The sequence below is a fragment of the Mya arenaria genome, chromosome 9 (assembly GCF_026914265.1).
Source record: "Mya arenaria isolate MELC-2E11 chromosome 9, ASM2691426v1".
NCBI classification, from domain to species: domain Eukaryota; kingdom Metazoa; phylum Mollusca; class Bivalvia; order Myida; family Myidae; genus Mya; species Mya arenaria.
In genome coordinates this window covers 47,718,263-47,741,173 of record NC_069130.1, presented here as the reverse complement: position 1 = coordinate 47,741,173, position 22,911 = coordinate 47,718,263, and the positions used below count along the sequence as shown (strand labels likewise).

Sequence of the window (22,911 nt, the reverse complement as noted above, 5' to 3'; positions counted from 1 at the left end):
CTAGAATAGTTTTTGATACCTTAAGTATATGTTTTTCTGCAATCTCGGTATCAAAGAGTAAAATAGTTATAACTCCTGACAAAATATTAGATCGCAGACTTTTCATATTTCCGTTCGAAATTTAATGTTTTTTGGCCAAAAGCGTTACTAATGGTTTAAGAAAAGTGCATACAAATCAATTTTTGAACTTAAATATAAAAATCTGCGGTCTAATATTTTGTCAGTAGTCTTATAAATATATCTGGTTTACACGCACTGTCGCATAAATTGGCTCGTTCCAAGACAAAAAAAAGTTGTCAAAACGTTCAATCTGTGAGAGTGTAGCTTTAAAGCCACAAGGATCCAGGCCATATGAGCACCAAACAAGGAACACAGCGCTGAAAGTTCATGGATTTAATTTTAAATCTTCGAGGAAGAACTTGTGAGTGCACAACAACAGCTCTTAACATCATGTATATGTCACAAACACCATACCGGAACAGTTGTAAAGATAAACAGTCATTCGGATATTCGAAGTGTATAAAAGTTAAAACGGTGCATCAAGTGTCCGTCAAGTGACACTACTTATTTACGCTCCGGAAGATGATGAAAAGTAGATTGTGTATGTTCGCTGTTTGATTAATATCCAACTGTTTGGACAAGGACTTTCGCTTCAACATCTAAGGACATCTTACGTTAAAGAGGTTTTGTGCATTTGGAGTAACCGTTTTCATTTTACGTGCTTATAAATTATCACTTGACCGGATTCTGAGGATTGATTTTTGGTGTGCATGTATTATGATTACTTAATTCTGTGTGCATACACAAGCATATCATTTTTTTTTTAATTATTCGTGTAAATATGCATATATTTTCGGGGCCGCTGTATGCATACAAACACACTCTTTATGTGAATACATGAGGTAAAAGACGAAGGCCATACGGGTACCAACATTAGAACAGGCCAATAGTCACATTAACTGACTACTTTATGTTTTAGTGCACATCAGTTAAATGGCGATTCTTTGGAAAATTTTAGTGGCTGCAACTTGTGTTACATTATTTACAAGGTGCTTATCCCAGCAAACTAACAACCAAAAAGTTGACATACGTGGAGACTTCTTAATTGGCGCACTATTTCCAATTCACAACCTTCACGAGGGAGGCACGTGCGGTGACGTCATACAGGACCAGTCAGGAATACAAAATCTGGAGGCACTACTTTTTGCGCTGAATAAAGTTAATACAGAGATTTTAAAATGGAAAAGTAAGTAGTGATATAAAATGTGAATATTTTGCATTCAGCTGCTACCTGTATTTCTAAAATAAGTCTATTTCTGGGCTATAAATATTATATATGATATCGAAACAATAGTACTGAACTAAACTTTAACACGACTTGTTTAAAAGACTATTTTAATTTCCAATTCTGTAAGAATTTGTCTCATTGTTTGGGCTGAGAAGCTGACCCCTTGCTTTATGATTTATTGAATCTACAATTTCAAACACTTGCAATTTTTAGACTTCAAGTTGGGAACCCTTGCCTACGACACATGCTATAGTGACACAGAGGCTCTGAGGCGCGCACAGCAATACGTAACCTTCAGAACTTACACATTGGGGCTCGAATCAATGTTCAAGTGCACGGACGATTCCACACCAAGGTATTTTGAAATTCTACGAACACAATTTTTATATATCAACATTGTAACGAAACGTCAATACCATCGAGCTAATTGAACTTTGATTTTAAAGGGACACCAGATAATACGATTGCAAGAAAAAAAGGTTATTCTCCAAAACTTACATACATTTGACATCGCTGAGTTCAAAGCATTGAATTTTTCTTACTGATGTGTCACATCGCTTACTTTGCACGTATCTTTCGCTGTTTTTGCGCATTTTTTTTCCAATTTGAAATTCATCTAGGGTTGTCTACCATGTGAATCCTCGTAAGTTTAAAAATAGCTTCAGTATGTTTATCTGTACCCATACTCGTATATGATTTATTCCTCCTTTAAACGGGGAAACACAGCTGAGACAGCAACATGATTGGTGCGTTTATCATGTTAAAAATAATGTATTATCGGCCTCCTACTAGCTCGCATTGGCAAATCTAGGTTTGTTTTGAGGCAATACTGCATTTGCCGATTTTGAGACTGTCTGAGTTAGTATTCAATATGCATCACAAGTCAATCTTATGGGCATACATCATTGACTTCATTCACTGTATTGGTAAGCAAGTAATCCGATTAGCTACATCGTTCTTAGATCCAATTCAGACCAATATTGAATACCAGCCCTGGGCCAGTATTCAATATTGATCTTATTCTTATCCATAGACATGTCTCAGTGATTCCCTTCAGCCTATTGGTCAGCTAAATATACAGGCCAATCAAAACACTTGTTTCTAATCTTGATTTTAAGTTCAATCTAAGTTGCTTATTGCATACAGCCACTGATGTCTAGTCAGTAAACGTTAATTAAAATCATATTCATTGTACCTGTTTTCGGATGCTTGTGTACTTAATTATCAAACTGTTATCAATTACAAAAACGATTTTATATTTGTTCAAGTGCGTCTTACAGTATGATAAAGTGGGCAATGTTTTGCGATATTAATAGTTGGCGAAAGTCTGACTGAACAGATACATGTATTATGTTTGTTTTATATGCATTGCAAAATTATAAACAAAACAAACTTATGTATCTAAAGAATGTTTATGTTTCTCGATGTTGAATGTGTAAATTTATGACTCATAGCATTCCTATCTGCATGTCCAAAGCAACAGAGACATACCTTCAACATACGTAACATGTTGTTGCTTTGATCTTTAAAATGTTTTGTCGACATTGCATAATAATCATCCCACGGCTTGATATAAAGCTGGATGTTGTGTGCCTTGTTAACTTCTCGCAAACAATACGCATTATGCCTAGTGTGCTTTAAGTAATAGTTTAACATATTTTAAAATCTTTATGATGCAACTGGCAAAACGATCGTCAATATTATGACATCATGCCATAGCTAACATAGTCCATTTAAGCAGCGGCTTCAAAGTCTTTGACGATCTTTGTTTTGGCCACCTTATGCCAAGGGAACAAAATGAATATCCAAATGTTAACAAAGTTCACTAGAAGTTCACATTATTGTGGCTATAGCTAACCTAGCCCTATCCCTTTGGAGGCTGATATGCGATTACAATTATTATAGGAAACAAAAATATTAACAGACGTTTTTTGCATATACAGTCAAACTTGGTTGAACGGCCACCTCTTTAAAGGGCCACCTGTCTTATCGGGCCACTCAAAATCACCCTGTACGTTTTTACTATAGAAAAGACGTGCATTAGGGGCCACCTGTGTAAAGCGGCCGCGGCCACTATTTTTTTACCCCGTGAAGCCATATAAACACTTATTAGCGGCCACTAATCCCTTGTCACTGACACTTCCGCTAGATCTTTTTCCCAATGCACAGCTTTAATTGTATACTGTAGTATACGGAAAAGTACGACGGCCTCGGATATATCCGTCGTCCAATGAAAATACATATAACATCACACGATTTTCATGCGTGTTTACTCATCGAGAAATCATGTTTATAACATGTTGGTGGATGTTAATTGTCTCAATTAAAGAAGACACTTAAATAAATACGAAGTTAATTATCTAATACCGACAAAGAAATATAGATGCGGTAAATCCGTAGAACGTTTCATCTATTTGGATTGGCCTTATTAGTCGCCTATAGATCCTAGATTGTCATTTCAGATTGAAGACCGAGGGCAAGTTGATAGGCGTGGTTGGAGCCGCCACCTCCGGAGTTTCCATTCAGCTAGCCACCTTCTTCCGCTTGTTCAAGATTCCACAGGTATCAAGCCTCTCCCGTCTGTGCTAATTCGTTTTATATAAGATGATGAAAATGGATTGTTTTTGTTACATAACCAAATGTAGACTAAGCGTGTTTTTGTTTGAAAAACCAACAATCATTTTACAATCTCATATAGTATTTTCATTTGTTTACTGCTTTATTGTATTCTTTTCCGGTGGTTTTATCAGTCCAATGTTAATTAAAATCGACGAAAGACCGATGGTGACTTCTCAAATTCAATATTTCATGATTTCCCCTTCACAACTTCACGATGTCATCTTCATGAACGCACGAATTCAATATTTTTATTGCACGAATTCACGATTTCAACTTCATGAGTTGACGAATTCACTAACTACTTCGTGAGTTTGTGAAATTGCTGAATACGTCCAACCATGGAATCGTTAAATCACAAAATCGTGAAATCGTGATATCAAACTATTGAAATCGTGAAATCCTGAATTGTGAAGTTGAACTCTTGAATTTTTCATAAATATCTTTTTCAAACAGTGAAAATATGAATTTGTTTTCACTGTTTTGAATGTTTAGCCCGTCCTCGCGTTAATATCAAACTTCAGCGCATACAGGGCTGGGACAATATTTAATCGACGTTACGTTTGCGTATATTTTGACCTACGTTCTGATCATTTAAAACTACAATTAAATTTCATTTTAGCTCCACTATTCGAAGAATAAAGAGAGCTAAGTCATTATCTCAGCAAACACATCATGTATTGCATTGAAACTTAAGATATTTATTCCAACTATACAACTTAATTAATTTATCAAGATGTATAACTCTATCTTGAATATAATTCAAATATCTGCCCTTTATTATTTGGCTTTGAAATTCTGGTAAAGGTTTTGCATTTAATCTTTCTTAACAGTGATACATGCATGTTTCACTAAACTTTGCAATCCTTAAAGGGACTAGACACCAGATGATACTAGTGCAAGAAAAAAGATAATTGTCACAAACTGACTTAAAGTTAGTTGATATCGTTGTGTACAACGTTTTGAATATTATGTATGACGTCGCTTACGACACATGTATCTTTCGCAGTTTTTGAGCATTTTTCCAAATCTAAATTGACTGGGTTTGTATACCACATTAATCCCATTTAATTTAAATATAGGGTCGGTATATGTATCTGTAATCACGTGACTTTCACATTCTAAAAATACACTCTATTAACTGGGAAACCATTATGTTCTATTTTTAAACGGGTAAACTGAGGCAGTGACAACATATCATTTTAAGCATGTGACATTATGTATAATCAGCCTCATATAAGCTCGCATTTACAATTCAAGGCTTGTTTCGTGGAAATAATGTATTTGCCGATTTTGGAAACATCTGGTGTCTCGCCCCTTTAAACTTAAAAGCGGCGGAATAGTCGAGCGCTCTGTCTCTATGACAGCTCTTACTTACTTTATCATGTGTAGGCATATCATAAAGAAAGAAGTGTTTTTTTAAGGGGAAACCGCAATGCATTTCACTTCCTGAACACCAAGAACAAGCGTGACACTTGTGGATACATCACTCGTGAAATATAGGTTATGATGATCACTCGGTGAAACATATAACGGTCTTAAACTGAAACCAATCCTCTTTGTCTTAAAGCTGCACTCTCACAGATTTACCATTTTTACAACTTTTTTTATTTTTTGTCAATGAAAGAGCATTTTTTGCATAAATATCTGCAAACCAATGATATAAGATTATTGACAAAAAGTCAGATCGTAGATTTTCATATTTCCGTTCGAAAATTAATGTTTTATGGCTTAAACCGTTAATAACGGTTTAAGAAAAATGCATAAAACATAAATTTTTAAACTTAAATATAAAAATCTGCGGTCTTATTTTTTGTCAGCAATCTTATTTAACTGGTTTCCATGGTCTTTCGCCAAAATTGGCTTGTTCCAAGACAAAAACTAAAGTTGTCAAAGCGTTCAATCTGTGAGAGTGCAGCTTTAATAAATATCATATTCAATGATACGCAACTTATGTAAAGTATTTACACAGATATGTAAATGTAAACTATATGTAAACTATACATAAGGATGGAATTTAAAACACTACTGTTCGAGGTTTTTGTTGTTTAGCCTATTCATTGAACCTTTGTCAGTACGTTTAGGACTTTGTGGTCAGCGGTTTACCGCGATGACGTATTGTACATGTACGCCATTGTACCGCCAAACATCTATTTAGTTTAATGTTATTAAAGCTGGACGCTCACAGACTGTTTTGCCAACTTTTTTGTCTTAGAATGAGCCAATTTTTGCTTTAAGGTCTGGAAACCAGTGATATAAGATTGCGGAAGATCAGATCACAGTTTTACTCATTTACGTTCGAAAATAAATGTTTTTGTCGAAAAAAACATTCTTTTCTGAAGGCGTAAGTAACGCTTTTGGCCATAAAACTTCAATTTTCGAACGTATATGTTAAACACTTTGATCTGATATTTTGCCACCAGTATTACATTACTGGTTTCCAGATATTTACGCAAAATTAGTTCATTCAAAGACACAAATTTAAAAAAGTTGTCCAAATGGTCAATCTGTAAGAGTGCGGCTTTAAGTTGAAATAATAAAAGTATGTTCTTGTTTTTATCGAATCAGTTCTTAATTATCATTATACTATTTATATTAATATAGTTCAACTTTTATTTTACTGACTAATATACTTTGCCTCCATGGCAAATGTGTTGAATGTATTAATTTTACTTTATACTATAATTTATCAGAATATATATGCTTAATATAAAAATCATGCATCGCATCACGCTCCAACATCACAAAATTACTTAATCAAGATATCAACTCATTTTACCACATAAAAGCATTGTATGATTCAAAATGTTTCTACTTATTTTAAAAACGAATTTTCTCATCCCATGTTTTGATAAAAAAAAAGTTTACACGGACGGGTGACAAGATAATTGTGGATTTGTTTTCAATGCTTCAAAGAAAGCTTACTATAGAGCTAGAAATAATTTGAGTTGTTGCTAAAAAACGAGTTGAGCTCAATTACATTTTTTTGCTGTAGTATATTTTTTCTTGGAAATCTTGTCCAAAATCATTAATCAGCATAGGGAATTCGCTTTTAAAAAGATTAATATATATATTTATATATATACGTTTTTATTGACTTTTGATGTTTATAGTAAAATGAGTTGAGATTTGGAGTCCACTTAAAGAGCTGCACTCTCACAGATTTACCGTTTTGACAACTTTTTTTTTGTCTTGCAATGAGTCAGTTTCTGCAAACCAGTGATATAGGACTGCTGATAAAAGATCAGATTGCAGATTTGCATATTTCCGTTCAAAAAATAATGTTTTATTGCTAAAAGCGTTACTAACGGTTTAAGAAAAATGCAAAAGACTTCAATTTTTAAACTTAAATATGAAAATCTGCGATTTGATTTTTTGTCAGAAGTCTTATTTCACTTGTTTCCATGCACATTCGCAAAACTTGTTAGAAGACAAAAAAGTTGTCAAAACGATCACTCTGTTAGAGTGCAGCTTTAAGTATTTCGTGATGTTGGGGGCTGTAGCCAATTGTATATAACTGGTAAATTCTTAAGTTTCGTTAAAGTAAGCCAACTTGTGCAAACTAGCCTAGAAATAGCATGTTGACAACTTATCCAAGTTTTATACAATTTTCTGCCGGTTGTTTTTATTCGAATATTTCTAGATGATGTTAGCATTATATTATTATTCCTGCATTTTAAGTGGATTGCGGACACAATATTGAGAGTACCACTTTATAGCCACTTCTATAAATGATGTTAGTAATCGCACTTACTTTCTTACTTCCTTGTCTGAGAAGGACTTCTGCAGTTGGGGATTGTGAGTTCATATGTTTAACGGAGAAAAAAAAATATATGTCATAAACTTGGTTATGAGGGAAGTGGTGCAAGTCAAAAGGTTACGCCCCTAAATAACGCCCCCTCTAACGTAAAATCCTGGACACGCTCCGGTAACATTAAATTTGATCGTCCAAATATTAAGTTATTTCCTTAACAATAATATATTGGCTATTTAGAGAAGTTGTCTTCAATTTACAACCGAACAAGCTTTTTTTCCAGATTAGCTACGGAGCCACGAGTACTGAGCTGAGCGACACGAGCCGCTACGACTTCTTCTTGCGTACTGTGCCGTCAGACCGTCACCAGGCGCTAGCCATTGTGCAGATACTGACGTGAGTTCATCGTACTGTTTCCTTGTTAAACACTCAAGAGAAGAAAGGTGGGTAAAAAACAAGCCGTACGGTGACCTGTATCCACTTTATGATCACTAAATTATCATGATAACAACATCAATCTAATCTGCAACAGAAATATACAAAAAAAAGTCACGTGGTTTCAAGTTTGTAATACCAAAACACCGTGTAAAGCACATTATCTTTCCAATTTTGGTAAATTCAAATTTCGGTTGTGAACTTTGGAGATTTTTTTTTCATGAGTGCATGATTACTGTTGAAACTTCTCAAAATCACTCTTGGGATTCTTGGTGGAACGGCCCAGAATAATAAGCCTGTGCACTATATCTTTTATTGTGAATTTGAGGAAACAATAGATTAAATAATTATATTGCTTTATGCAACAAAAGATAAACTGTATTTGTTTATTCTGGTTTTGAGGCAGCAATAGATTACTTATTTCTTTTGGTAACAAAAGATAAACTTTTTTTATTGTGGATTTGAGGCAACAATAGCTAAACTATATTGCTTAAGGCAACAAAAGATAAACTTTATTTCTTTATTGTGGATTTGAGGCAACAATAGATGAACTATATTTCTTTATTGTGGATTAGAGGCAACAATAAATGAACTATATTTCTTTATTGTGGATATGAGGCAACAATAAATGAACTATATTTCTTTATTGTGGATATAAGGCAACAATAGATGAACTATATTTCTTTATTGTGGATATGAGGCAACAATAAATGAACTATATTTCTTTATTGTGGAGTATAGGCATCACTAGATGAACTATATTTCTTTATTGTGGATATGAGGCAACAATAGATGAACTATATTTCTTTATTGTGGATATGAGGCAACAATAGATGAACTATATTTCTTTATTGTGGATATGAGGCAACAATTAATGAACTATATTTCTTTATTGTGGATTTAATACATTAATAGATTAACAGTATTTCTCTATTGTGGATTCGACAGGCGAATGGAATGGACGTACGTAACGGTCATCTATGAGGACACGAGCTACGGGGTTATGGGATATGGAGAGATAGAGAAATACGCACAACAAAACGATATATGTATAGCACAAGCGTACAAGGTCAAACGGTAGGTATAGCATGGCTTAAACATGTCACAAAACGTGTCCTTTAAGGTAAAGCACTAGAATTCATATTTCACCTGTTTGGTATTCAAAATACAACTTATGTTAATTTTATGGTCATACGTCATTCATCCCATTCGTTTATTATCAATAACAAGTAATCCGATTAGCTACATCGTTCTTAGATCCAACATTGAATACTAGCCCTGACGTTCTCAAAAGGTTTATTGACTTCTGTATTTCCCATTTAAAACAAAGGGGTATAATTATAACTTCTTCTTTCTTCAATATGTCATACAACATGGCATTATATATACATGTACGTGCCTATTAAATGGAATTAGGTCTCAAAAAGTGCCTGAACTAGCACCGGGTAAACATAAAGATGAATAAACCCACATTGTTGAAACCATGAAGGCATTACTGTAGGAAACAACATTTCAGGAATTAAACGGCACTTTTTAAGTCCCATATTCCCGATTTCCATGATATTGCACAATTGTGCACACTGTGAAATCTTCAGAGACTCATCTTCGACACCCCAGCGTATCATCCCAGGTTATGATACGCTGGGGTGCCGCGTATCATCCCAGGTTATGATACGCTGGGGTGCCGCGTATCATCCCAGGTTATGATACGCTGGGATGCAGAGACTAGCAACTTTAAGTTACGCCTACGGATGATAAGTTAGTTCATTATTCTTTTTCATTCCTTTTCGAAAAAGGAATAAGGAACTTAATTATCATCCATGTTACACCATCACAATATTGCTTTTCTATTAGTGTGATTTACTCATGACCGTATGTCATTGCAGAACGTAATTTGTCAGTTCTTTGATAACGTTTGGAATTGAATTGTATATTCAAGTATTTAATTCCTTTGCAGATTTATTGATTCGGAGGACATCAACCGAGCGGAAATAGAAGACGTGGTAAAATCTCTACTTGTCCACAACAACACTGAAGGCAAGTAACAAATTCAAATAAATATTTAATTCGGATGTAATCATTTGCTCATGATGTCCACTAGCGGATTTAAAATCGTCCAAGTTTACTTTTTATGTCAATATAATAGAGAAAAAAAAAATACGCCTATAATGCATCATTTTCGACGACAAATTGTTAAAATTTTCTTGATTGAGTAACCCCAAATCTACATGCAAACGGTTTATGCCATGTACTTTCGCCCCTAAGTTACGCCCCCTCTAACGTCAATTCCTGGAGACGCCCCTGATGTATGAACCTGGACATCCAGGGAGTCGAACAAAATGTCAATCATGTAACTATGACATTTTGAATTCTAAGAAATGTGGTTCCTAAAACATTTCCAGACTTATCAGTCGTTCAAAACAGACCAGATAAGACAAAAAATGTATTGGTTATTTCCCTTGACATTAGGGGTAAAATTACTTTGCCATTGACCGTGTTTTCATTGACCATTCCAAGGCTTGACCCAATATTTAACAATGAACAATTTGTAACATTTGTAATTGTTCCTTGGTCGTACATGGATATTGTTTGCGATGTCCTCGTTTGTAATCAATCTATCGCACATGTAAACACTTTGTTGATAAATGTTGGGACAAGTATGAGGTTGGATATTTTATACATCAATCGAACCCCCGTTGGCTCGAACTCCTAGGGACCAGCGAAAGTATCTCGAGCACGAAAAATTCGAACAAAACGGGAATGCTTTTCTTCAGTATAAAGAAATCGGTAATTTACATCCAGTTCGAGCCAAAGAAAAAATCGAACCAAACGAGTTCGAGCCAATGGGGTCCGACCGTTAATAGCTATATTCTGTCATTTTTTACATTTAAGTTAAACCATATTACAGGTAAGACAGTGGTGATTCTGTTCGCCTCCGATGACATTGTAGAGTCAGTATTCAGTGTGACCTCTGACCTCAATCTCAAGAACCGTTTCCGGTGGGTGGGGAGTGACGCATGGACTGGAAGAACGGTCCGATCAAGTCAAGTCGCCGAGGGAGCTATCGGGGTGCAGCCGAAAATAGTAAAAGTGCCTGATTTTGACAAATACTTTTTGGGGTGAGTACAGTTTAAAATTGTACTGTTATTGAGTATAAGCCTGGCGTGCATGTGGCTTATTGGTCCGAAATAACTGCCACAAACGGTAAGCATATTAATGCGAACGCCTGCCACGAATGTATGTAGTTTATATTAGGGATATAAATGTCTGCCATATTTACAAAACTCCAATGCCTGCCAATTTGTAAGGATATAATTCAAATCAGAATGCCTGTCACAACACCATCTAAAAATCGTAACACCTGCTATGAATGTTACATTAGGTATTGATAGTTACATGGATATGGGGCCTGAATGCCTGTCACAAATGTGTTAGGGCTTCATGTAAGGGGTCTGAATGCCTGTCACAAATGTGTAAGGGCTTTATGTAAGGGATCTGAATTCCTGTCACAAATGTGTAAGGGCTTTATGTAAGGGGTCTGAATGCCTGCCACAAATGTGTAAGGGCTTTATGTATAGGATCTGAATGCCTGTCACACACGTGAAAGGGATTCATGTATGGGGTCTGAATGCCTGTCACACACGTGAAAGGGATTCATGTATGGGGTCTCAATGTGTAAGGGCTTTATGTAAGGGGTCAGAATGCCTGTCACACACGTGTAAGGGCTTTATGTAAGGGGTCAGAATGCCTGTCATACACGTGTAAGGGCTTTATGTAAGTGGTCAGAATGCCTGTCACACACGTGTAAGGGCTTTATGTAAGGGGTCAGAATGCCTGTCATACACGTGAAAGGGCTTTATGTAAGGGGTCTGAATGCCTTTCACAATTCTGTAAGGGCTTTATGTCTGGGGTCTGAATGCCTGCCACACACGTGAAAGGGCTTTATGTATGGGGTCTGAATGCCTGTCATACACGTGAAAGGGCTTTATGTATGGGATCTGAATGCCTGTCACAAATCTGTAAGGGCTTTATGTAAGGGGTCAGAATGCCTGTCATACACGTGTAAGGGGCTTATGTAAAGGGTCAGAATGCCTGTCAAACACGTGTAACGGGCTTATGTTAGGGGTCAGAATGCATGTCATACACGTGTAAGGGGCTTATGTAAGGGGTCAGAATTCCTGTCACACACGTGTAAGGGGCTTTATGTATGGGGTCAGAATGTCTGTCATACACGTGTAAGGGCTTTATGTATGGGGTCAGAATGCCTGTCACAGACGTGTAAGGGCTTTATGTAAGGGATCTGAATGCCTGTCATACATGTGTAAGGGCTTTATGTAATGGGTCAGAATGCCTGTCATACACGTGTAAGGGCTTTATGTAATGGGTCAGAATGCCTGTCATACACGTGTAAGGGCTTTATGTAAGTGGTCAGAATGCCTGTCACACACGTGTAAGGGCTTTATGTAAGGGGTCAGAAAGCCTGTCACACACGTGTAAGGGCTTTATGTAAGGGGTCAGAATGCCTGTCATACACGTGTAAGGGCTTTATGTAAGGGGTCAGAATGCCTGTCACACACGTGTAAGGGGCTTATGTACGGGGTCAGAATGCATGTCATACACGTGTAAGGGGCTTATGTAATGGGTCTGAATTCCTGTCACACACGTGTAAGGGGCTTTATGTATGGGGTCAGAATGCCTGTCATACACGTGTCAGGGCTTTTTGTATGGGGTCAGAATGCCTGTCACACACGTGTAAGGGCTATATGTAAGGGGTCAGAATGCCTGTCACACACGTGTAAGGGCTTTATGTAAGGGGTCAGAATGCCTGTCATACACGTGTAACGGCTTTATGTATGGGATCTGAATGCATGTCACAAATCTGTAAGGGTTTTATGTAAGGGGTCAACATGCCTGTCATACACGTGTAAGGGCTTTATGTAAGGGGTCAGAATGCCTGTCACACACGTGTAAGGGCTTTATGTAAGGGGTCAGAATGCCTGTCTCACACGTGTAAGGGCTTTATGTAAGGGGTCAGAATGACTGTCATACACGTGTAAGGGCTTTATGTATGGGATCAGAATGCCTGTCATACACGTGTAAGGGCTTTATGTAAGGGGTCAAAATGCCTGTCATACACGTGTAAGGGCTTTATGTAAGGGGTCATAATGCCTGTCACACACGTGTAAGGGCTTTATGTATGGGTCTGAATGCCTGTCACACACGTGTAAGGGCTTTATGTATGGGATCTGAATGCCTGTCATACACGTGAAAGGGCTTTATGTAAGGGGTCTGAATGCCTGTCACACACGTGTAAGGGCTTTATGTATGGGGTCTGAAAGCCTGCCACACACGTGTAAGGGCTTTATGTAAGGGGTCAGAATGCCTGTCATACACGTGTAAGGGCTTTATGTAAGGGGTCTGAATGCCTGTCACAAACCTGTTAAGGCTTTATGTAATGGGTCAGAAGAATGCCTGTCACACATGTGTAAGGGCTTTATGTAAGGGGTCAGAATGCCTGCCATACACGTGTAAGGGCTTTATGTATGGGTCTGAATGCCTGTCACACACGTGTAAGGGCTTTATGTATGGGATCTGAATGCCTGTCATACACGTGTAAGGGCTTTATGTAAGGGGTCTGAATGCCTGTCACACACGTGTAAGGGCTTTATGTATGGGGTCTGAAAGCCTGCCACACACGTGTAAGGGCTTTATGTAAGGGGTCAGAATGCCTGTCATACACGTGTAAGGGCTTTATGTAAGGGGTCTGAATGCCTGTCACAAATCTGTAAAGGCTTTATGTAAGGGGTCAGAAGAATGCCTGTCACACATGTGTAAGGGCTTTATGTAAGGGGTCAGAATGCCTGTCACACACGTGTAAGGGCTTTATGTAAGTGGTCAGAATGCCTGTCTCACACGTGTAAGGGCTTTATGTAAGGGGTCAGAATGCCTGTCATACACGTGTAAGGGCTTTATGTATGGGATCAGAATGCCTGTCATACACGTGTAAGGGCTTTATGTAAGGGGTCAGAATGCCTGTCATACACGTGTAAGGGCTTTATGTAAGGGGTCATAATGCCTGTCACACACGTGTAAGGGCTTTATGTAAGGGGTCATAATGCCTGTCACACACGTGTAAGGGCTTTATGTAAGGGGTCAGAATGCCTGTCACAAATCTGTAAGGGCTTTATGTAAGGGATCTGAATGCCTGCCGCAAATCTGTAAGGGCTTTATGTATGGGATCTGAATGCCTGTCACACACGTGTAAGGGCTTTATGTATGGGATCTGAATGCCTGTCACACACGTGTAAGGGCTTTATGTAAGGGATCTGAATGCCTGTCACAAATCTGTAAGGGCTTTATATAAGGGATCTGAATGCCTGCCACAAATGTGTAAGGGCTTTATGTAAGCGGTCAGAATGCCTGTCATACACGTGTAAGGGCTTTATGTATGGGATCTAAATGCCTGCCACAAATCTGTAAAGGCTTTATGTAAGGGGTCTGAATGCCTGCCACAAATGTGTAAGGGCTTTATGTAAGGGGTCTAATTGCCTGCCACAAATGTGTAAGGGCTTTATGTAAGGGGTCTAAATGCCTGCCACAAATGTGTAAGGGCTTTATGTAAGGGATCTGAATACCTGCCACAAATTTGTAAAGGCTTTATGTATGTGATCTGAATGCCTAATCAGAATAGCCATTTCGATCAATCATCGATTATATAATCGATACTTTTTATTGATTCGATATTGATATAAAAGGTAGGTCCGCTTCCTCTCGAAGTATTTGGTATATCGGACCCCGAGAGGGGCCAAACCTTCATATATATATACGTTCTTTGTTTGATGTCCAGACTACGCCCTGACAGCCACAAACAAGACCCCTGGTTCAGGGAGTATTGGGACCAAGTATTCAACTGCTCAACCCAGGCAAATGAGACCATCGACACGGGGAAAAAACACACGCCCCATTTAGCAAGAACATGTAATCCAAAACTGAACCTGTCTGAGGAGAGAGGTTGTGATTTTACACTTCATTCAAACATTGTTGTTAAAGGGACCCGTTCATGGTTTGTAAAATGCACTTAACGTTTTTTTTAATTAAGAAATAAAGAGTGGCAAATCATGAGGAGTGTTAAAACTAAAATACTGTCGACTGGAACCCTTCAACAAATGTTGATACAAGCTCAAATATTGTCTTTGAAATCCACAATTTTCAATGGCGTTACTTACAGGATTTAGCGGTTCGTTGTAGCGTGATTGGTTGATTGACTATGATCACGTGATATTATCGATGTTTTTGTATTCTTAACGCGTCAAAATATCCGTATAGTGTTATAAAACAAGAGCACCGCGAAACGGAGCATTATACGCCCGAAGAAGATTCGGCTTGAGGTCTTTAATAAACATTTAGGTTATGCTAGTATACTGCTTACTAGGTGTGAAGTGTTTACAACAAAGGCTTAAACTTCCAATATTGAAACGGAATTGCTAACGCCCCCCAGTGAAATTAGCCTTTGAGGTACGGACCTGGAAAGCATGCTTGACAAATCCTTTTAATGTAGAGATGATTTGTATAAAGTTATTTGAAAATTGCTATAGTAGTAACCCAGTTATGGCCTGGACATGGAATTGCTAACGTCCCCCATGGTGATTCTAGTGTTTGAGGTATGGACCTGGAAATTGCGCGCGACACATCCTTTTAATGTAATGATGCTTTGTATAAAGTTATTTGAAAATGACTTTATTAGTGACCAAGTTGTGACCCGGACACGGATTTGCTTACGCACCCCCATGGTGATTCTAGTCTTTGAGGTATGGACCTGGAAATTGCGCGCGACACATCCTTTTAATGTAGTGATGATTTGTATAAAGTTATTTGAAAATCGCTTTATTAGTTAACAAGTTATGGCCCGGACACGGAATTGCTAACGCCCCCCAGTGAAATTAGCCTTTGAGGTACGGACCTGGAAAGCATGCTTGACAAATCCTTTTAATGTAGAGATGATTTGTATAAAGTTATTTGAAAATTGCTTTAGTAGTAACCCAGTTATGGCCTGGACATGGAATTGCTAACGTCCCCCCATGGTGATTCTAGTGTTTGAGGTATGGACCTGGAAATTGCGCGCGACACATCCTTTTAATGTAATGATGCTTTGTATAAAGTTATTTGAAAATGACTTTATTAGTGACCAAGTTGTGGCCCGGACACGGATTTGCTAACGCAACCCCATGGTGATTCTAGTCTTTGAGGTATGGACCTGGAAATTGCGCGCGACACATCCTTTTAATGTAGTGATGATTTGTATAAAGTTATTTGAAAATCGCTTTATTAGTTACCAAGTTATTGCCCGGACACGGAATTGCTAACGGACGGACAGACAGACGGACAGACGATGGAGGCCCTCCGGGCGTATAAAATCCACGTCGCCTAGTGGGTTAAGCATCGGTTTTCTAGTTTTTTCTTGACTCTACAGGCGTAGGTCAGCACCTGACTTGAACCATTTTTTTATATTTTCATTGCACTTTTTCCTGCAATTTCCGTATCATAGAGTAAAATAATGATAAAATAAGTGTTTTCAGATGCATTACCGGGAAAACTAATTTTTGGTCCAAAACCATGACCGTGTCCCGCTTTAACAAAGTGAACGTTACGTGTCATATTGACTCTCGGTATACAAAGTATAAGTGATTTCAATTTATCTTTAAAACATTGTTGGGATTCATATACTACCAATAGCATTTCCGAGATTTTATTATCCATTGTTTATTAATTCATTGACAATTTAACTGGTTATCTAAATTATCTTTCTCAATGTAAGGCACTTACAACCGGAACTTGAACACGTACGCTGTAATGGACGCGGTGTACGCTTTTGCGTATGCGCTGAAGGCCTGGCATGAAGGTGTGTGCGGAACCATAGACAATACTATCTGTTACCAACTTCAAGAAGCAAAAGCTGAAGACCTTATGACAAAAGGTTACCTAAAGAACGTCTCCTTTGACGGTGAGTGTTGAATGAATGAAAGTTGATTGACCCAAAACCATGCAGTCGTCTACCTTGTTGCAATTTGCGATGCTTATATTCTTCGATATAGTTTTAAATTGATTTTTAACTTTTTAACAGACCCTGCTGGTTTCCGCTTTAAGTTCCACAACAGTAGTGGCCCGGCACGGTACAGCATCATGCAGTACATTCATAACAAAACAACCAACACGTATAAATGGGAAGAGGTTGGAGACATTGACGGTAAGGCTCGTCCTTATGTTTATTCTTGGATACATTGACGGTAAGGCTCGTCCTTATGTTTAGTCTTGGAGACATTTACGGTAAGGCTCGTCCTTATGTTTAGTCTTGGAGACATTGACGGTAGGGCTCGTCCTTATGTTTAGTCTTGGAGAAAATGGCGGTAAGGCTCGTCCTTATGTTTTGTCTTGGATACATTGATGGTACGGCTCGTCCTTATGTTTAGTCTTGGAGTTATTGACGGTAAGGCTCTCGTCCTTATGTTTAGTCTTGGAGACATTGACGGTAGGACTCGTCCTTATGTTTAGTCTTGGATACATTGATGGTAAGGCTCGTCCTTTTGTTTAGTCTTGGATACATTGACGGTAAGGTTCGTCCTTTTGTTTAGTCTTGGATTCATTGACGGTAAGGCTCGTCCTTATGTTTAGTCTTGGATTCATTGACGGTTAGACTCGCCTTTATGTTTAAGCCTTTGGTTAAGGTACGGTATAGAAGGACACCGGAATAACATTGTTTTAACACCATTGATCCAACACTTTTTTGTCTGAGTTATGTACTTCAAAGGCACACTTTCTTTCCTTATTTGGGGATGTTAACGTGGGCGGCTCCAGGCTTGGTAATTTAAGGGGTGCACTTGGAGGTGGTGCAATAAGTGCCCCACCCCCGGCCCAGAATGAACAAGGTAGGCTCCAAATGCGGTATGGATAATTGGAGTACCTCCTCCGATACAGTTTTGTTGAATTTAGATTGAAACATGCAGTTGATGGATTATAGATGTAAACGAATCGAGAACAAGATATTTTACGAAAACGAGGTTTACCGAAATTCAGTAAAATATTCGAAACGAGAGTTTAGTTACATCTACTTTCCACGACGGAATATGGTACCTTTCCAGGCAAACTTAATATGTGAAATATTTGCTGGAACTATTTTGGCACTTTTACACCGAAAATGCACTTTAGCATTTAAAGGATGACAGTTTTAGTTGACTAGTTACATGATTCTTACAGTAAAATGTCACAGAATAAAATAATGATTTGACATCAGTTGAATCGAACATATATAGCACTGCAACCCATATAAACTGTTCTTTTGAACAATTATGAAGTAAAGTATAAGTTGCAGATCAGATATGTTTCCCGTATAGTCGTATATTGTCCGAACTTGAAAGCATATCCGAAATACATATTTTTGACATTCTTAATTTTACTTAATGTTAAGCAAAGGGAAAATGTTGATAATTTTAAAACACTGTCATGCAAGAAATGCAAACTACAATCTAAAAATGCTTATAAATACCATAAAATCACGTTCACTTACAAACGAAATATAGCGTTTGACAGACTGAGCATTTGATAAGGTTAGATAATACTAATATTTCAAAATATAAGCGCCTTTTCAATGGTCGCGTCCCTTCTCTTTGAATACAGGTCAAGTTAAATAGGGGTGATATATATTCGTTTGAAATGTTCTTCTATTAGAAACAATTACAAACTAAATATATATCGTACAAAGACGAACGTGTGCCAACGGTCATCAAGAAGTAGTACCCTACACACCCTAAATATAACATTCAATTAGTCACTGGACTAACAGGACTGGATTTACAGGAAAAATCACTATGTCAGTTTAAGATGAGACGCATATCGTGTGCACCCCACCTCCTCTCCCATTAATCCGTGATAACCCATACATTTCCCTCAATGCCCTTGAAGCCTTTGGTTCCTTTATTTCATTCGGTTAAAAACATCTTTTCTCCAGAGAACCGGCGCCGATTCAAAAAGAACATACGTTGGCTTAAGGACATTTCCTCGCTCTACCGCCCTTCGGTCTGTTCTAGACCATGCGTAGCCGGCCAGGCGACACATACGCTACCAAACCGGAAGTGCTGCTGGACGTGTCACACGTGCCCGGAATATCAATATCTCAACGTAAGTGCTTGATAATTAAAAAAATGGCCGTGGAGTTCCGATTCGGCAAAAGGTTATTACAAAGATGGTGCCCAGTTTAAGAAGAAACATTTTTAAGGCCCGTTTGAGGTATACGGCAGATCGGTCCCTGTGGGATTCATAGCATTTGCATATAATGAAACTATTCTTTCCACCTTTTGTTCATTTTAACATTTTCTGTAGTAGAGATGCGTCGAATAAGCCTTTAATTTACTCCTTAATTCTTAACTTCTTTTTTTAAAATATTATAATTGCTTAAATTGTTTGAATACATACTGCTCAAATAAATTTACAAAAACCGTCCTTTTCAGACATATAACCAGTCGTGTCTAGACTGTCCTCCTGGCAAACAGACGAACCAGTCGAAAACCGGATGTTCGGATATACCGGAAGATACGATTGACATGAGTCACGTGGTTGCCATAGTAGCGATCATAATGTCATGCCTAGGGGCGATAATCACCTGCCTCATCGCCGCATTGTTCCACTGGCAAAGGGAAACACCTCTTATTATGGCATCGGGGAAAGAACTTAGTTTTGTACTACTTTTCGGTGTTTTAATGTCCTACCTTTCCACGTTCGCATTCGTTGCTTACCCTACGCCAGTGTCCTGCGGTACGACACGGTTTATGCTAGGGATGAGCTACACTGTTTGTTACGCGGCCATCTTAGTGAAGACTAACAGAATTTATCGAGTGTTCAATATACACACTAGCAAGCCAAAAAAAGTTAAATACATAAGTGCGAAATCGCAGCTTCTTATTACGTCAGCGATTGTTTCTGTAGAGTTAGCTGCCCTTGTCACGTGGCTGATATCAGACAGACCAGCAGTGATTCACGAGCACCCGACACGTGCGGACAACGTGCGAGTTTGTGAGGATGCAAAAGACTTTACTTATCTTGGAGCGTTAGTGTATCCTTTCTTATTGATGATAGTTTGCATCTATTACGCATTTAAGACTAGAAAAACACCCGACGGGTTTAACGAAACTCGCTATATCACATTTGGATCATACTCCTTTTGCGTCCTCTGGATAGCCTTCATTTCAATTTACTTCTCAGTGACTGATAACACTATCAGGATAGTGGCGCTGTGTTTTTCATCATTTATCAACGCTACTGTGACGTTAATTACGCTGTTCATCACAAAAGTGTACGTGGTCCTTTTCCGACCCCAGAAAAACACCCGAGAAAATGTGATGTCAAGGCGCCGCACCCAGAGCTACGAGACGGTCAGCATTAACAACCTGAGTAACCTCAGTAGAATGGCCAGTGCAGGTATTTAGCAATTGGAAACTTCTAAATTTGGTTTGGTAAGCTTGAAGTGATCGCGTATATGTATACATGTATGTACATGCCCTTTGAAGCTTACCTCAACGTATAATGTCTTAAAGCTTGATATCTCAATATGTCAACGTTCAATCGTCAACGTTCACACGTCAACGTTCACATTGTCAATGCTAACAAAGTCGTTCATGACCAATGCAGGTATTTGATAGTTGAATTAGGTTTAGTAAGCTTTCAGTGTTCTCGCACAAATGAAAATGTAATTCTCAAAGGAACTTCACGTTTAATGTGGAAAGTTTGTTACCTCAATATGTCCACGTTCACACATGAACGTTTACATTAGAAATGCTAACGATTTCATTCCTAATGATGACGGTCTCGAGGTCAACGTTTACATATTTAACGTTCGTAATCTCAACAAAATCTAACTATTGCAAGGAACACGTAATTACACAATTACAAATTTTACAATGACGTATCTAAACGTTAATAATCACAACAATTCTTTAAGCGAAATTGTCATTTTTCCTACATCGACATAGTTCAACTATAGCAAATAGAACGCTCTTTATTACCTTCTATTACGTATTTCAATAATCTCAATATTCACATGATTAATGTTTTGTTTTCCAAATTTACTGCCTTAAATGTTCTCAATGGCAACGCTCACAATGGCAATGTTCAAAACATGAAGGTGTTCAAACGGTTCGATTTACATTTTAAAGCTTTCTCTATCAGCATTCTTCATTGTCTTAACGTCACAATAGTTATTATGTCATATAAAGCAGGTTGTTTAAATGTATAAGCGATATTTATATTTATTTTACTTAATCGATTGATCAAATTCGATAACAACTCATATGAAACAGAATAACGTTATTACCAATCATTCATTTTATTATTTTTTACAGTTTCCACTTGGCACTCGGTGCATCCAAATACTGGATCCGATAATTCCTCCATTATGAACGGACAACCCCCGCAATGTTTCGGGACTGCATTGTCTGTTTCGGCTCTTTCCGTAAACATCCTCAACCAATCAAATAATAGCCTCTACTCGGATCGTTCCACTAAATCAGCCCCGCCAGTGCATCGACCGTTTACGGAAGACGAAGTAACACAATTCGCGGCGAGAAATTCCACAGACTTGGGCGACGAAAGATTACAACAATTTCTAGAAAACAGTATCGATTCACACTCGGACATTGATGAAGAGGCCGATACCGGAAACGGTATCAGTACAGGCGTCCCGAGACGCTCCTTAAGGACATTCAGATCCCGCCGGAAGCAGCGACGGACGGTAAAGAGGACACGCAGTATGGATGCCGCTCATTTGCCAAATATTATGGTCACGTGTCCGTCGCAGGAAGATAATTCTAAAATGGTCAGAGTTATTCATCTCTGACAAACTTTGCATTGTATTGTATCATCATACCATTTTATAAATTACCTACTAGTATATATACATATTTATTTTGCAATAAAATTCATGTTATCTACAGACTGGTGTCTTGAAAGTCGGTACCGGTCGAAACCACCGTGCACCGTGTTTATTTGGTAGCGAACCCATGCCGGTTTAGTCAAGGAAAAAATAAAAAACAAAACCTCACGCCCACAATAACTCATTCACAGACTTAAGCTGATGTTGAAATGTTTGCAATTGTTTAAAATAAAATATTTTTTACAGTGTACCATTTATATTTGACCTAGTAACCTGCTTTCTGAAACCGATGTTACCCAGTATCATACAAATACAATATTTCATCACGGAAAACATTCCAGCGAAGTTTCATGCGTATTGGACAGAAACATTGAAAATGTATAGCATCAATAATGTTCACAAGGTTTTTGTAAGGTTTTTGTAAGATTTGACGTACAGACGTACCTAGTTTTTGACCACGTGTGACCTGATTCCAAAATAATCCATCGAGAATTTTTTTTTGTATAAGTTTCATGAAGATTGGAGCGGATATATTATCTCTGTTTTTCCAAGTTTGAATATAATCTGACCAAGCATTACCATGATATGGTAAATATAATCTAAGATGTGATCTTATGAGCTACATTTTTATCACATGTGACTCAGTTTTAAATTTGTCCAAGGGCTCATCAAAGAGTTCATCAAAGAAAACATTCTGTTAAAATTTCATCAATATTGGTTTGATATAATGTTATTGTGTTGTGAAAATGCTTCTCTAAGATTTGACCTAGTGACCTATTTTGATCCCATGACTCATTTTTATAAGCGGTCGAAATTTTATCAAGGACAATAATTGACCAAGTTTGAACAATATCTGACCAATCCCTACAAAATAAAAAAGGCACGGATGGACAACGCCAA

The 22,911-nt window shown here is 37.8% G+C and overlaps 1 protein-coding gene across 1 annotated transcript; it reads left to right on the top strand.

The window, feature by feature from the left end:
* The first annotated feature begins 369 nt into the window (after positions 1-369).
* LOC128202854 (metabotropic glutamate receptor 7-like) lies at positions 370-22,067 on the top strand. Its single transcript, XM_052904012.1, has 13 exons — positions 370-1,246; positions 1,502-1,643; positions 3,751-3,850; positions 7,942-8,054; positions 9,042-9,170; positions 10,051-10,130; positions 11,002-11,212; positions 14,941-15,104; positions 16,909-17,094; positions 17,215-17,337; positions 19,096-19,265; positions 19,595-20,561; positions 21,482-22,067. Exons 1-13 carry the CDS (start codon positions 994-996, stop codon positions 21,973-21,975), a joined length of 3,132 nt encoding a protein of 1,043 aa, XP_052759972.1. The 5' UTR covers positions 370-993; the 3' UTR covers positions 21,976-22,067.
* Positions 22,068-22,911: the final 844 nt, after the last annotated feature.